We start from the raw sequence: 14,555 nt of genomic DNA, 5'->3' as shown, positions 1-14,555 counted from the left end.
CCACCGTCCACGGCACCTTCCAGCTCCAGGGCTCTTGGCCGTGTCTGCCCCTCATGGGAGCCATCCTGCCTGCTGCGACGTGCCTAGACAGAAGCCATACTTAACCATGGCTGCTCGAGGCCCTCGGGATCCTGCTAAATGTTCCTCGCCTCCGGCGTGTCATTTCCGCCTGGAGAATGATTCTTCCGGGCTAATGTCTAAATTGCAACCCTTGCTGCCTGGGGTCCCTCACCCCCTGCCCCCACTCTTACCAGGGCCTGTGGCTACTACAGGGACCTGTTCCGTGCAGAGGGCCAGACTAGGGCCTCCCCCCCAGCCCTTGAGTGCAAACTCCAGAACCCCCTTTGTTGGCCTGAGAGGTACCTCTTCTGTTGTCTTGGGGCAAGGGGTTTAGGCTTACAAGGTGGTGACAGTTCTGCTTTGAGGCCTTCCGGCCATGGGCCATCGGCTTCACTGTGAAGACAGCTTGAAGAGAAGTGGGCCATGCTTCCCCTGGGTGTGTTTTCCTGTTTGGCCCTGGGGAAGGAGGGTGGGAAGTGGACATGCCCGACCCAGTTGGCCGTTGGAGGGCATGGCTGGGCACCTAGGTTCTGGCCTTCTCAGAGGCCCTGGGGCAGATGGACGAAACAGGTCCCTGCTATAATGAGCAGGTTCCCACAGCCTCCATGCCTGGGTGAGGGCTAACGCTGGAAGGTTGTGCTGCCTTCTTCCCAAGGGACGGGGTGGTGTGTTGGACAAGGTGAGCCCAGCCCAGTGAGAGCCCCCAGAGGCTCCACACCACCCAGCCCTGGGTAAGGATGAGAAGGGGGGTGCAGCATGGGAGGCTGGCCACCACAGGAGTCTGCTCTGTCCTCTTGCCCTCCCTGCCCACTTTACCATGGAGTCTTTTACCTGCAGAGACACTGGCCTCAGGCTTGGCCTGGGCAGGCCCTCCTCAGTGCATTTTTCCGGGACCCCTCCTCCTGCAGGCCTGAAGACACGGGTGCTCATAGCGTGGTTTCATCTCCCCCAGCTCTTGCCCCCCATCCTGTGGTAGCCCTGACGGTCAGCCTTTATCATCTTCCTGGTTGAATCCTTATGACTTCCCTGCTTTAAAGAGGCACAGGTTCAGGACGGTGGCATGGCCTGTGCAGGTCGCGTGGGTCGGTCTTGCTGGAGGCTGGCTGGCTGGCGGGGCATGGCCTCTTCCCAGAGCAGCTCTTGTCACTTTTGGGGCCTCTGGTTCCTTATCTGTGGGACAGTGCCAAGGCTGCTCGTGAGGCACCACCGGGGCTGTCGTCATAGTGATGGGCACTGCAGGGATGGCTCACTCTGTGACACTGAAAGGTGGTGGTAAAGACGCCAGGGACAGGCAGCTTGTAATGTCCAAAAATGGCCCCAGCAACATTTGTGGCCATTCCCGATGGAGAGGTAGACTCCCCCCAACCCCCGCCGCTCCCCCTGGGTTGGGACTTGGTGACTGCCTTGATGCATGAATGTGGCAGGGTCATCCTGTGGCTAGAACCCTGATTCTTTTTTTTTTTTTTTTTAAGTTTTTATTTATTTATTTGACCAAGAGAGAGATCATAAGTAGGCAGAGAAGCAGGCGGGGGGGGTGGGGAACAGGCCCCCTGCTGAGCAGAGCACACTATGTGGAGCTGGATCCCAGGACCCTGAGATCATGACCTGAGCCGAAGGCAGAGGCTTAACCCACTGAGCCACCCAGGCGCCCCTAGACCCCTGATTCTTGCTCATGGGACACCTGTCCCTGAACCCAGCTGCCATACTGTGAGGAAGCCCACACTTCCCCATGTAGGGGGACCTCGTGGATGAGAGCGGGGGCCCAGCTGACAGCCAAACCACCCACCAGAGTGGGTGACTCCAAGCCCCAGCCTTTGATTCCTCTTGCTGAGGTCCCATACCTCATAGAGCAGAAATAAGCTGTCCTCTCTGGGCTCTGTCCCAAGCCCAGACCTTTTGAGTCCATGAACGTGAAAAATGTCAGTATGGTTTGCCCCAAAACCCTGGTAACTGGTACAGCTGTGGTGAGGAGTTTCCTGATGAGAGTATAGGTCTGGTCTCCATAAGAGAATTCTTCCAGAACCCTTCCTGCACGCTAGGTGATCATAGAGCTGTGGTCTCTGCCCTGCTTGCTAGTGGCACGTTCCAGAAATAGCTGGGGCCCCAGAGCATGGGCAGCACCCGTGGTTTTGACCTGGCTGCCCTCTGAGCTGCCCCATGGCCCTGTCTGCTGGCTCTGAGGGTGCCAGTCCTGCGGGCAGAGGGGCTCCACAGTGAGATGTGGGCATGGGTGGGGGGCTAGGGGAGGGTCTGAGCAGGGCCTTGCTGGACTTTCTATCTGCATATGGCGGGGGGAGGCTCCAAGTGCATCTTCCCTTCTGTCTGCTGCTTTGTCATGTGTCAGGTCGGGAGTGCCTGTCCTGGAGAGTGGACGTCCTCCAGGGCTGTGGGCGGAGAGGCCTTTCCCTGCCTTGGGGACTCCACCATCCAGTGGGAAAATCTGAACAAATCTCACCATGTTTCCCCACAGCCACCATCTGGGGAGCCAAATGGCACTTGACTGGAGTGTTTAAAACCCAGGACCTGATTGGTCAGGGAACAGCTGTTAGCAGTTGGCTCTTCCGAAATGCAATCCTCAGTAACACAGGAATACTACTCTGTGCTTTGACAATGGCTGGTTTTCAGGGCCGCTCTTACAAGTTTTCCTCCAGGGGCACCTGGGCGGCTCAGTCCATTGAGTGTCTGACTCCTGGTTTCGGCTCAGGTCATGATCTCAGGGTGGTAAGATGGAGCCCTGCGTCACGCTCTGTGCTGAGTGGGCGCGCGCACACACACACACCCTCTCTCTCTCTCTCTCAAATAAATAAATAAATCTCCACCAAAAAAAGTTCTCCTGTAGTCTGGCCATGCTTTTGCTGAGCCAGCTGATTGTGTAAGTGCAGACCTAAAGGCTCGCGTGACCTTTGAGTGTAGAGATGGGTCTGCAGTATGGGTCTCCCCTTTGGAGAGGCTCCGTGCTGGGCAGGCCAGAATGAGCAGGTCGCTCCCTTCTGGCTGCACAGCAGAGAGCTAGACCCTGGCCTCCTACAGACCTGGCTCCCCACTGTGGCCACCTAGGCAGACCTTTCCCTTCCTCTGCTCTGGTGTGTCCTTCTCCTGGTCCCCGTGTCCTGAGCCTTTAGGAGAGAAGGCTCGGTTAGAGAGGGGCAGTGGCGAAGGGGTTGGTTGTCTGGGGCTGGAGTTGGGGAGTTGCCAGATCTGATTGTGTGTGGCTGTTCCCAGACATTCTCATGATCAACAGGGCTAGGGAGTGAGGCTGGTGGGATTACCTGGCCTTTGCAATCAGAACCCACCAGACTGAACGTTTGACCTTCAGCTCCTCAGCTTCCTTTTGAGTCTCTATCTGATGGCTTTTGAAAATCCATCCGGCAGATACCGCAATCCAAAGTCGTCCAGGGAAATAGCACTCCCATCACTAGATCTGCCACTTCCTGCGTAAAGGGCAGGCTCCTGTTGTCAGGGCAGCGGACGCTGGGGGGCCTGTTCCTCACCCGGGGCCTTTTTTGGGGCAGGAGTGTGGTAGCTCCTAATTTGTTTTCATTTGGAATCTTTGCTAGCAAAAGTCTGGTACCTTTGGATGTGAGTGTTTCCCGTCATTTTTTGTTAGAATCAGGCTCCGATGATGGCGGCTTTGGCTGCTGGGGTGCCTGGGCTCCTGGGAGTGGGCAGGGAATTGTCTCTGAGTCTCAGTACGGGGCGGCTTCAGAGCCCATAGAGGGTGAGTGACTTTGGGCCAAGTTGGGGGACTCCTAGAACCTTTGCAGCTTGACTGTGTTCTGCCCTTGTCCCTGACTGAGACTGTGGGCTCAAATTGTGAGATGGGATGCCTGATGTGGTGGGCTTTGCCAGGAGGAGCGTGCTTATCCTAATGAGGGCACTGCCCAGGAGTGAGTTTCTCCAGGGCTGAGGCCCTGAGCTGGTGTGTGTGTGTGTATGTGTGTGTGTGCGCCCACGCGTGCACCCGCATGCACGCCGGGTGTAGTGTGGGTACATGTATGGTGTGTGTGTTGGGGGTAGGGTGTGCACGTGGTGTGGGGTGTGTGTGTAGAGTGGGTACATGGGGTGCAGAGTGGGATGCGGTGCTGTGTATGGTCTGGCACGTGGTGTGCACGTGTGCATGTGTCCAGGTACCCCAAACCAGGCTGCCTCAGCTGCCCTGTGGCCTCGCCCCGGCTCCCTCTGTCTGCACGGAGGGCTGGCGGGGCGCCAGGGAAGGGGCAGGCCTTCCTGAGGAGGACTGAAGGAGTCCCTTTGGGTCCTCCTGCCGGAGTTTCTGGAGGATCCTGGCCTCCCTAACGGGGCAGGTGCCAGTGTCCTCAGCCCTGCTCCCAAGGCTCTTGCTCTGCTGACCACAGGCCTCCGTCCGCTGGCCTCCTGAGCCCTAGTGCTCCCCCCGCCCTATTCCCCCTCCCTCATGGGCATGATCGTCAGGGTCAGTCACCTGTGTTGCTTTGGAAAGATCTGCGTTGCTCTGACCAGGCCCTTGGTTCCTGAAGTGGTTGCTGACCTCTATTCTGGAGTGAGCGTGGCGTTGTGCCGGGAGCAGAATGAGAGGCAGCGGTGCTGTGTGCAGCTGAAGGCGGACTCTGGCCGCTGGAAATTGATGGTGACTGCTGTAATTTGGTCCTCTTATTTATTCATTAACTGCACACAGGTGGGCAGCTGGCCGGCAGGACCTGTGCTTGGCAATTTCATATTCTCGAGGGCTCTGTGGTGTGCGTACCACGCGCATTCCTTTAATGTCTCCTTCCCACAGGAGGCCCCGCACAGGGGTCGCTACTCACTGTGTCGACCCTGACCCTGAGTTCCGGGAAGGGCCTCCTCTAAGTCGTGCCGGGCCCAGCTGCTCATGGTGAAGGCACAGACACCTTTGAGTGGGGCGCTCTCTCCTCTCTCCTGCCAGAGCTGTCTCTTCCCTTCAAAGGGAGGATTTCTGGGCTGGGGCCGGCTTCCCCTCTGACCTGCTTTTCCCCGGTCCAGTGGCTTTGTCTGGGTCTCCCATATGGTGGGATCTGGCATTGAGCTCCCCTGCTGGACCCCAGACTCCAGGCAGGGTGGGGTACGGGCCCTCCACGTGGCTGCCACCAGCTTGGCTCTCAGTGGGTCTGACTGTGCCCTGTGACCTCTCCTGCTGGTTCTGTATGGCTCTCGTGGGCGTGTCGCCCCTTCCTCAGATCAACCCTGCCAGATCATGGCTGCTAAGCCGCCGGTGGCTGGCTTAGCCCTTCGGGTGATGTTTAAATTATTTTTACTATAATTAGCCCCCAAACATGAAAAATAAGCAGTATTCAAACTGAATTATCTGTGCCCTTAAGGAAAGAATGGCACGCAGAGTGCCAGAAAAGATGCTCGCAGCTCTTCAGATCCTATCTGTCAAGCAGTCATTCTGTTGAGAACCAGGCCTGTGGTAGTTGGGTGGTTTTGGCCCTCGTGGCCCAGCAGGTGCTCGTGCTCTGGACTGTGTCCATCAGTCTCTTTGAGGAGGGCACAGGGCACGTGGTGGGGCTGGTACCCGCCCTCACTTCCTCCCAGATAATCCTGGTGGCAGCAGCAGGCTCTCCTGTGAGTTGGCACAGCCCCAGGGCCACCCGCAGGTCACAGCCACCTCGCGTTGGCCTCCCCTTTACCCCTCCTCCTCCCATCTCCTCTGGTGCCACATTGTGAAGACCTCAGGCTGAGTACATGGAGATGTTCCTGGGTCTCAAGTCTAGGTCTGCGAGACTCAAGTCTAGGCTCACCGAGACTCCCAGGCAGGGCAGGTAGGCACACGTGCCCTGGGGTGGTGGCTGAGATGTTGTCCCCCCACCCCCGGTAGGAAGCATCCCTTGAAAGCAGGTCCTTGGCACTTCTCAAATCTTCTGGGAGTTTGCTGTGGACGCCTGTCACAGCTGTGAGCGATGACAGGACGAGGGGCCAGAGGAGGGTTGGGAACCCGCTGGGGATGCAGGGCGCCTGTCCTGGAGCTGGGACCGCAGTCGAGGGTGGACATGGTGAGGACGCTGATGGTCCCACCTCACCCTCTGGCACGTGCCTTTGTGCATGGCGGAGAGTGTCACCACTTAATGACCGAGGGTTAGTGAGCTGTCCATGCTAGATGGAGAACCAGGGCCTCCGGCATCCAGGTGAGGGGCTTATCCCCGATGACGTGATAGCTACTCCAGGCCATGCTAATGGCTGTGCCAGACTTCGGCTGTTTAACTTTTGAGTCCTGTCTCAGACATGACTGCCTTGTGCAAATGTAATTAGCAGCAAGAGCTTGACACCCAGTGTCCCACTTCAGAGAAGACAAAGGGGTGCTCGCTGTGTGGGGCTATGAGCTCCCTGCTGGTCCCCAAGGCCCATGTGTCTGTGCCCTGGTCCACACTGCCTTCTTCACCATGATCTGTCTGGTGCATGCTTAAGTGGACAGGGGGGTGGTGCAGGGCTCAGAGAGGGCAGAGGGCTTCTCTTTCCTGGCCGGTGATGCTGGTCACTGGTGTCTCAGAGGCACAGGGAGCTCGCTCTTGGAGGTGGTCCTCTCCAAGTCTAGAAGTGTGCTCCCTCCCCTGTCCCCTCTGGGCCTCCCCAGGCACCCTGTCCTTGGCACCCTCACCCCCCTGTCATCTGCTCACCCTTGAGAGTCCAGGAAGCACAGGCTGAAAACCATCTGCTGTTTTCCCCTGAGGTCTCTTTCGAATCTAACACTTGGTGACTAGAATACCATGTGATCACAGGCAGGCTGGGGGCATATCCCCCCATGCTGATGTGGTGCCCAGGCGTGGGATGGCGCAGGATGGCGTGTGTGCGTCATTAGACTTGGCTGGAGACACCCTCCCCTTGTGTGGCTAGTGTTCCACCTCAGGTGAGCTCTGTCACCAGCAGTGACATTAACTCAGCCACTGACCAGGAGGTTGGGGGGGTGGGGCGGTGCTTGCCGGCCTGCGACTGTGACCCTGACTGTGACCTGGAGCCCTTTGGGAGGGGGCCCAGCCTCCTCCTCCCTTTGTCTCTGTCGTCTCATGGCTGATTTTTCAGGGATGATGAGTAAGCTTGAATGTTTCTCATCACAGTGAGTAATACTGATATTGACTTCTTTAAAATGTTAATTTTAAAACTTTCCTCTAAAGAGGCTCCATGGGAGAGCTCCCGGGCGGCAGATTATTTCATGCCCCAAAGGGTAAGCTGGCTGGCAGCCCGGTGGGCTCTCACCGGCGGTGGAGGGGGAGGTGTGGTCTGCAGATACTGTGAGTGGCCAGCGTCACAGGCTCCGAGGACGGGCAGAGGTCAGCTGGGGGAGGTCAGGGGAGGCAGGTGTGGTTCAGCGTTCACTCTGTGTCCCAGTGCCCTTTGCTTCCGAGTCTGTGCTTGGCCCACCTGCTCTGTGCCGGGACAGGAATGGGCCCAGGGCTTTAGGGTCTGGGCATGGGGGCGGGATGGCAGCCTATGCCAAGTGTGTCAAACCCTGATGCTGGCGTTCCTTGTGCTTTCCTTTGAGGATCCACTCCAAGGAATACTTCAAGGAGAAGTATGCTGTGGACGACGTCCAGTATACAGATGAGGTCAGTAGCAGCCGACTCCTCTCTGAGCCACTGAGGCCTCCCTCACCCCTCGGCACGCCGGCACCCCCTTCCTCCCACTGCCATAGCCCCTGGCTGCCTGTTGTCGTGGGAAGTCGCCACCTGGCTGCCAGCCACCTCAGCAGCGCCCTCGTTTGGATAGCGCAGGCAGGACTGTGAACCTCAGACTTCCCTGAAGAGCCCCCCCCACCCACCCTTTGCCTGGCCAGTGTCCCTCACTCAGTGGCTGGAGGCCTCTGGTACCTGGGTTGTGGCTGCTTAGCTTCCCAGAGGGAGGACAGCTTTCATCTCAGTGCCTCCCCACTCCCCCCCCCCCAGCTCAGCCTGGGCCTTCATGTGTTGGGGAGTTCCCCTCCCCAGCCCTTGCTGGCTACAGATGCCACCACCAGAAAGGCCCCAGACTTTGAGAGGCCTGTGGGGTGGGGTGCAGTTGGAGGGCCCCTGGCTTTAATCTTTTTCCCAGCGTGGATGCCCAGCGATGTCATGTGACCTGGGTAGCTGAATGACTGTCCTTATAGGGCTTTGCACCTGCCCCAGCTCCTGACATCCACGGCTGATGGGAAGGGGCAGGGGCAGAGGGGAGGGCACAGCTCTGTGCCCCTATTGGTCTCCTTGGGGGACCAGGGCCCCCAACGCTGCTCCATCCCTGGGTGCTGTTAAAACGCCCACTCCACGTGCAGGTCAGTGCTGGGTAGAGCATAAGCACGGAAAGGTCAGTGCCTCCTGCTGCTCAAGCCCCACCCCCAGCCTGGCAGGGTCAGCTGGGTGGGAAGTGGGGCCCTCCCATGCCACATTTCCCCAGCCAGGTCCAGATCGCACATGGACATACCTAAGAGCTGGGGGTCTGTGTAGAAGCAGCTGAGGAGCCCGCCAGCTGGAGACAAGCAGCTGCCCCTTCCCCTGGGTAGGATGCAGGCTGTGCTGGGGAATGACGACACCGGGTGGGAGGCAGGTTCGCAGGGATCCTAACCAGGCTCACCGAGCAGCGTGGGAAGCAGTGTGTCTCAGCTCTGGGGCAGGGGTCCGGTGCAGTGTGCTCGGGGGCGCCTGGCCCCAGGCAGGCCTACATTAGGACTTTCCCACACAGAGACACCGTCCTGCTCCGGTTCTGCTGCCCTAGAATGCTGTGCCCACCCCTCTCGCTGTGCTCAGAGGCCTGTGCCAGCCCGTTGCACCCCCTGCCGACTCTGGTCCACGCTGGCGCCCCTCCCACCCCGGCTTTTAGGACCTGCGGGGGACATGCTGGATGCTGGCTGTGTTCTGCTCTGTACTCTGCCTTTTGCTGCTTTATATTTGTCTCTAAGGCCCTTCCCCCAGACGTTACTGTCACATCCTGCCTGCCGGGTTCCAGGGGTGTGTGGGCGTCATAGCTGGTTGAGACCCAGGGCCGAACTCAGCAGCCAGGACACGGTGTGTGGCAAAGGTGACTAGCAGGGCAGTGCCTGGTGAGGAGGGCCTTGGGGAAGGAGTGCGGCTCGCATCCACAAGGCCTCGGGCACCTGTGTCTACAGTACCAGCTGCCTGGTTGGGTTTTATTTTTTTTTTTTTATTTTTTTTTTTAAAGATTTTATTTATTTGACAGAGAGAGATCACAAGTAGGCAGAGAGGCAGGCAGAGAGAGAGGGGAGGAAGCAGGCTCCCTGCGGAGCAGAGAGCTGGATGCGGGGCTCGATCCCAGGACCCTGAGATCATGACCTGAGCCGAAGGCAGAGGCTTTAACCCACTGAGCCACCCAGGCGCCCCCTGGTTGGGTTTTAGAGAGGGGGCTTTTGATGGATCTTTCTTTTCTGTCCTAGAATTTCAGTACCGAGTTACTGGGGGTGACTCACAGCATCTAAAGCACCCGTTGGTACACATGTGACCTGTTGTGTTGATCTCTTTGGGTACAGGATCTCAAATAGTCTGAACATTTATTTGCATGCCCCGATGAGATCATTTGCCTCTTACCTGTATCTCAAAGTACTAGGAGTGAGTACTAGGTACTAGGGAGCAGTGACCTGCTCCATCCTTCATTCTGATTTTGTTCCTGACCCTCTCCTTTGGCAGGTGTATCCCTCCTGTCTCCGTAAACTGTGTGTTAACATTTTTGCTCTTGGGGACCTTGACCTTCCCAGAAACTTGGGAAGCCCGGATCTCAGCCCACCGAGTCAGAGCGTCTCTGTGCTGCAGCCTCCCCAGCTACCGTTGCTTTCATGTCTGGGGGAGCCTCTGCTCCATTCCTCCTGTGATTTCTGGGGAGAAGTGGGGGGAGCTGGCCTCCAGATGCAGGGACATGGGTCTGGAGCATTGGGATGGAAAAGCCTGTGGCAATCGTGCGGAATCATAGCTCCACAGAGTGAGAGTGGCTACTTTGAGTCTGTATTTATGAAGCAGAATCTGAAACAAAGGCTTCAGAGGAGTTTGGAGGACAGGCTCTTGGGTCCAAGAGCTGTCTGCTGTGTCCCATTGTCATCACTGTCAGGGTTCATCAGTTCTGGCCTGTTACTGCTCTGGTTCTTACTGGAGACGGGGGCTCACTGTTGACAGCTTTACTCTGGGGTGGCCCCTGCAGCTTCCAGTAACATTGAGACAAATCTTATCCCTTGCACCCTGTCCCTTGGTGGGTCTACAGCTTGCAAAGGAGGAGGCCAAGGCCAAGGTGGTGGGCTTCACCTACAGCCCCCTAGCTGGGGCGCAGCAGAATTAGGGGACAACCCCGGGACCTTTGGACCCCAGAGGGCCTCCACTTCTGCATTTGTCCCATCAGACATAGGGGATGAACGAGGCTCCCGAGAGTCTTTGGTTTTCTGTGGTTTGGAATGGAGCCTGACAATAAACCTGCTATGTGGAGACACCTGCGCTGGGAGGCCTTTGAGATGCCTGGGGCCTGCTCCTTCGTGAAAGGTGTCAGGAAGCCCCTTGCATCGGGGAAGGGCTCCCCAGGCCAGTTCTATGGTGCTGGCCCCCAGCTGATGTCGGGCAGCCTCGGCCATCTGTGGCAAATCACAGCTGGGAAGCCCTTCACACCTGTCTTTCCTGAAAGAAGGCAGGAGGGCCCACGCCCCAGGCCACAGCTGGTCACTCGCTGTCGTGTACCAAATGCAGGTGTCTGCTAGAGCGGCTGTCATCCCCGGAGATGACCCTGCTTCTAATCATTGAGAAGGCAGAGCAAACGAAGGTTCCCCCAAGAAAGGGGAGCTCAGGAGGGCCTCAGGAGGCGCTTCAAGGCATTTCACGCAGGTGCAGCACCAGGGCTGGTATTCGTGACTCGAGGGGAGCTGGCCGGCAGGGGGGCCCATTATGCACTTGGGAGCTTTTCTGACATTTACATTTGAGAAGCAAGTTCAGATTTCTAGACGCATTGCCAGCCACCAAGTTGCACCCTTGTTTCAGATGGCCATGAAAAACAGTTCACTTTTTAAAAGATTGTTTTATTCACTTTGGAGAGAGAGGGTGTGTGTGTGCACTAGGGAGAGAGTGCCTTAAGCAGACTCCATACCGAGTGTGCACCCTAACGTGGGATTCAGTGTCATGACCCTGAGATCATGACCCGAGCTGAAACCAGGAGTGGGATGCCTAACCGCCTGCCCCAGCCAGGCTTCCCAGCACAGTTCACAAGCTTGGGTGCCTGCGGGGTGAAGCCCGGCTCCCTCAAGTAGCACGGGCATTCTGGGCAGCACTGGTTACGGACTGCCCTGCCCGCTTCTCTGGCGCATCAGGGTAGCCTGCAGGCCTGGCTGAGGCCCTGAGCGTGAGGGGGACTGAGGGGTCCACGGGCAGCCGCTGATCATCCCTAGGGGAGGGTCTTTGCGCACAAGGCTCTGATCAGTTCTGCCTGTGCCATCTCCCTCAACCTGCCAGAGAGGCATGGCTGCCCAGGACACTGACGCTGGCCGCGGGACACAGCACATCCGGGGCATTAAACAGCACTGGTCTGTGAGAGCTCATGGGTCCCCAGTGGCCACCGCTCTGAGGACATTTGGCCCAGTGTTGACAGAGCCGGGCTGTCCTGTGTGCTGGAGCTGTATTTTGAGCAGCTGATGTACAGGCACAGCCCCGTCTCCTTTCTCTCTCAGGCTGCTGAGAGCGTAGTGCTAGTGGGTCTCCGTGCAGGAGGACAGACCGAGCTGCCAGATGGGGAGAGGTGTTTCAACCGCAAAGCTAACCAGGGCCCATGCAGGCAGTCGTGGTCAATCAGACGCTGCGCTGCCAGAGCCTGCAGATGCCCAGCCTGCCCACTGTGTCAGCTCTCCGGCGGGCCGTGCATCCGGCGACCTGCTTTCTTCATCATTCTTAACCAGCGTGTCCCCAGCCAGTGCTGGGAGAAAGACCATCAGACCACACGTTTGGGATCTGGCCCTCCTCTTTGTCCCTGGCTGCCTGCTCACTGCCGTTGTTGACAGAGCCATTCTGTGCCCATGAACGGAGACCCTTCATGTCGACATGACAACACACCCAGAGGCCCGACACGCACAGCTCTTATTCCTTCTAATGAGTACCCCCCTCCTCCAGGAGGGCCTTCAGGAGTGGCAGGGATTCAGCTGAGCTGTTGATGTGTGCAGCACAGAGGCTGCTGTGCACCCCCGGGGTGGGGGGTGGGGTTGGGGGTCTGCAGTTCCAGAGTCAGAGAGGAGGGTCCGGGGAGGCGGGGCCTTGTGCGCCATTGGGGGAGGGCAGTTGGCGCATATCTGGAGAATTGTCTGGCCACCAGCATCAAAAACCTCAAGGATGCATATGGCTTTTCACCCAGAGGTGTCACTGAGTCTCCTTTTTTTTTTTTTTTTTAAGGAAATACATTTTTAAAGGGATTTGTGTTAAGGAAATAGACTTGTCCAGAAGAGTGTTCATCGAGGCATCACTTTTGCTAGTTAATTGTTGGAAGTTATTAAAGTGTCCAGCAGAGGCATGAATGAATGAACTGTGCCGTGTCCACGAAGAGAACCATACAGCCGTACATTCAGCTCTGGCCTCTGCTCATTTGTAACTGTGAACCTGGGCAAATGATCGAACCTGTCTGTTTTCTCATTTGTGAAATCTGGACATGAGTAACCCCAGCTTCCCGAGTGGTTAGATGAGATGATGCCTGGAGTGACCACGGCCATGATTGGCGGCTCGCTGGGCATTTCCCCTCCCCGGCCGGTAGTGACTGGTAAAAATCACGTGGTTGGAGAATACTTCATCTCAGGAGGCAAGTGAAGTGTGTAACTTCATAGGATCCAGAAGTCATTACAGATCTCTGTTTTCATGTGCAGAGATAAAAAGTCTCTGGGGAGGAGATTGTAGGTGTATTTTACCTTCTTTCAGTTTTCAGTATATTCCAGGTTTTCTCTGGGAGCCTCTCAGTATTAAAAAACATGTATATACATATGTCAAAACTTATCAAAATGTGCACTTTCAATATGTGCATTGTAGAGCATGTCAGTGATAGCTCCGGAAAGCTGTTAAAACAACAAACAACAAATCCTTCTCACGCTCGTTCGTGTCAGGTCTCAAATGAGTTTCGGGTGGGAACAGGGGGCTCAGCTACAGCAGGGGCCGTGGTAACCAAGCTGCAGGGCAGACTGCGGTGTGGGGGGCCTGGAGAGGAAGAAAGTGCTCCCGCCAGGGTGCTTGGTGCTCTTGGGTACAAATCTCACAGCTAAAGCAGCATGGTGGGCACTTTTCCAAGGGAATAGGGCAGGAGATGAGGGAGTGAAGAACCTGTCTGGGGAACAAAGGCCTCACTGGTTGATGAGCAGGTAGGAGGCATTCCAGGCAGGGGTCAGAGCCCGAGCAGAGGCACGGAGAGACGAGGTTGCATGGCACACTCATTCATGGGGCTGGGATAGGAAGCAGCCAGAACGCAGGGTTGCGAGGCCTGAGTGGGTCAGGTGGAGCAGGGATGGAGACCGGGGATGCGGGATTGGGGACAGAGGGTGGGATCAGGGGATGCTTCCTCCATGCAGTCTAGGAGTTGCATGGGGGTGCACGGAGGAAGGTGTCTGCCCTGGGGACAGAAGGCTGTTGGGATCGGTGCCTGAGATGTAGTAGGAACAGGTCTTTCAGGAGGGAGCAGATGAAAAAAAAAAAAAGGGGGGAGCAGATGGATAGAGGTGCAGGCCTCCCGGCAGGGGTGAGGGTCAGTTGCGTGGGACTGGCGGTATGAAGCCTGGCATGTGTGTGGGGCCCAGAGGCGTGTGGGAAGCTGTGCCTGATGTAGGTGTCTCTCCCTGTCTGCCACTTGAAAGCCATGTGGCATTCAGAAGTCCTCTGGCATCCGCAAGCCTCAGTCTTCTCATCTGCAGCAGTATCACTGCCTGTTTTTACAACCAGCTCCGTAAACATGAGCTGCCATCATTAAGCCATGGTGGCGTTGTCACCTCTATCAGATGTCTTTGCGGTTGTTCTAAAGTGGAATTTTCTTTCTGACCTTTCAGATCGCCAGCGTCCTGACGTCACAGAACCCCTCTGTCCTCCTCACTTTGGTAAGTGGCTGGTGTCCAGGAACCAGGCACTGGGGAAGGGTTTTAGGGAGCTGCCTGCCCCTCCAGAGGATTGGGAAACAGGAGGAATGGTCATCAGTAACAGGTGGTGACACGTCATTCAGGGCGGCTGAATACAACCGGGACCACGTCCTCCATCCTCCAGTGTCCCTGGGATGGGCCGGGTCCTGCCAGAAGACACCTTGCCTACTACAGAGGTTAAGACGCAGGTGGAGGGTGTATTTGTGTCAGGCTGAGTTGTGGAGTTTGTGGATAAGGATATCAGTATGCTTCCACCGCCTGTCTTCTCCATTGTTAATAGAATTTTTTTTTTAAAGATTTTATTTATTTATTTGACAGAGATCACAAGTAGGCAGAGAGGCAGGCAGAGAGAGAGAGAGAGAGAAGGAAGCAGGCTCCCTGCTAAACAGAGAGCCCAATGCGGGGATGTGGGCTCGATCCCAGGACCTTGGGATCATGACCTGAGCTGAAGGCAGAG

General features: G+C 56.9%; 1 protein-coding gene across 2 annotated transcripts in view; it reads left to right on the top strand.

Moving 5' to 3' along the window:
- PEPD (peptidase D) overlaps nt 1-14,555 on the top strand; it is a 109,162-nt gene that overhangs the window by 9,173 nt on the left and 85,434 nt on the right. For both annotated transcript variants that reach the window (XM_047710952.1, XM_047710951.1), the window contains exons 4-5: nt 7,535-7,598; nt 14,012-14,059. In XM_047710952.1, coding sequence (XP_047566908.1) covers nt 7,535-7,598; nt 14,012-14,059 — 112 coding nt within the window. The remainder of the gene's footprint in view (nt 1-7,534; nt 7,599-14,011; nt 14,060-14,555) is intronic.

This window comes from Lutra lutra, chromosome 17 (genome assembly GCF_902655055.1).
Source record: "Lutra lutra chromosome 17, mLutLut1.2, whole genome shotgun sequence".
NCBI lineage: Eukaryota > Metazoa > Chordata > Mammalia > Carnivora > Mustelidae > Lutra > Lutra lutra.
Note: the sequence above shows the minus strand (reverse complement) of the source record. Positions and strands in the feature narration are given on the sequence as shown.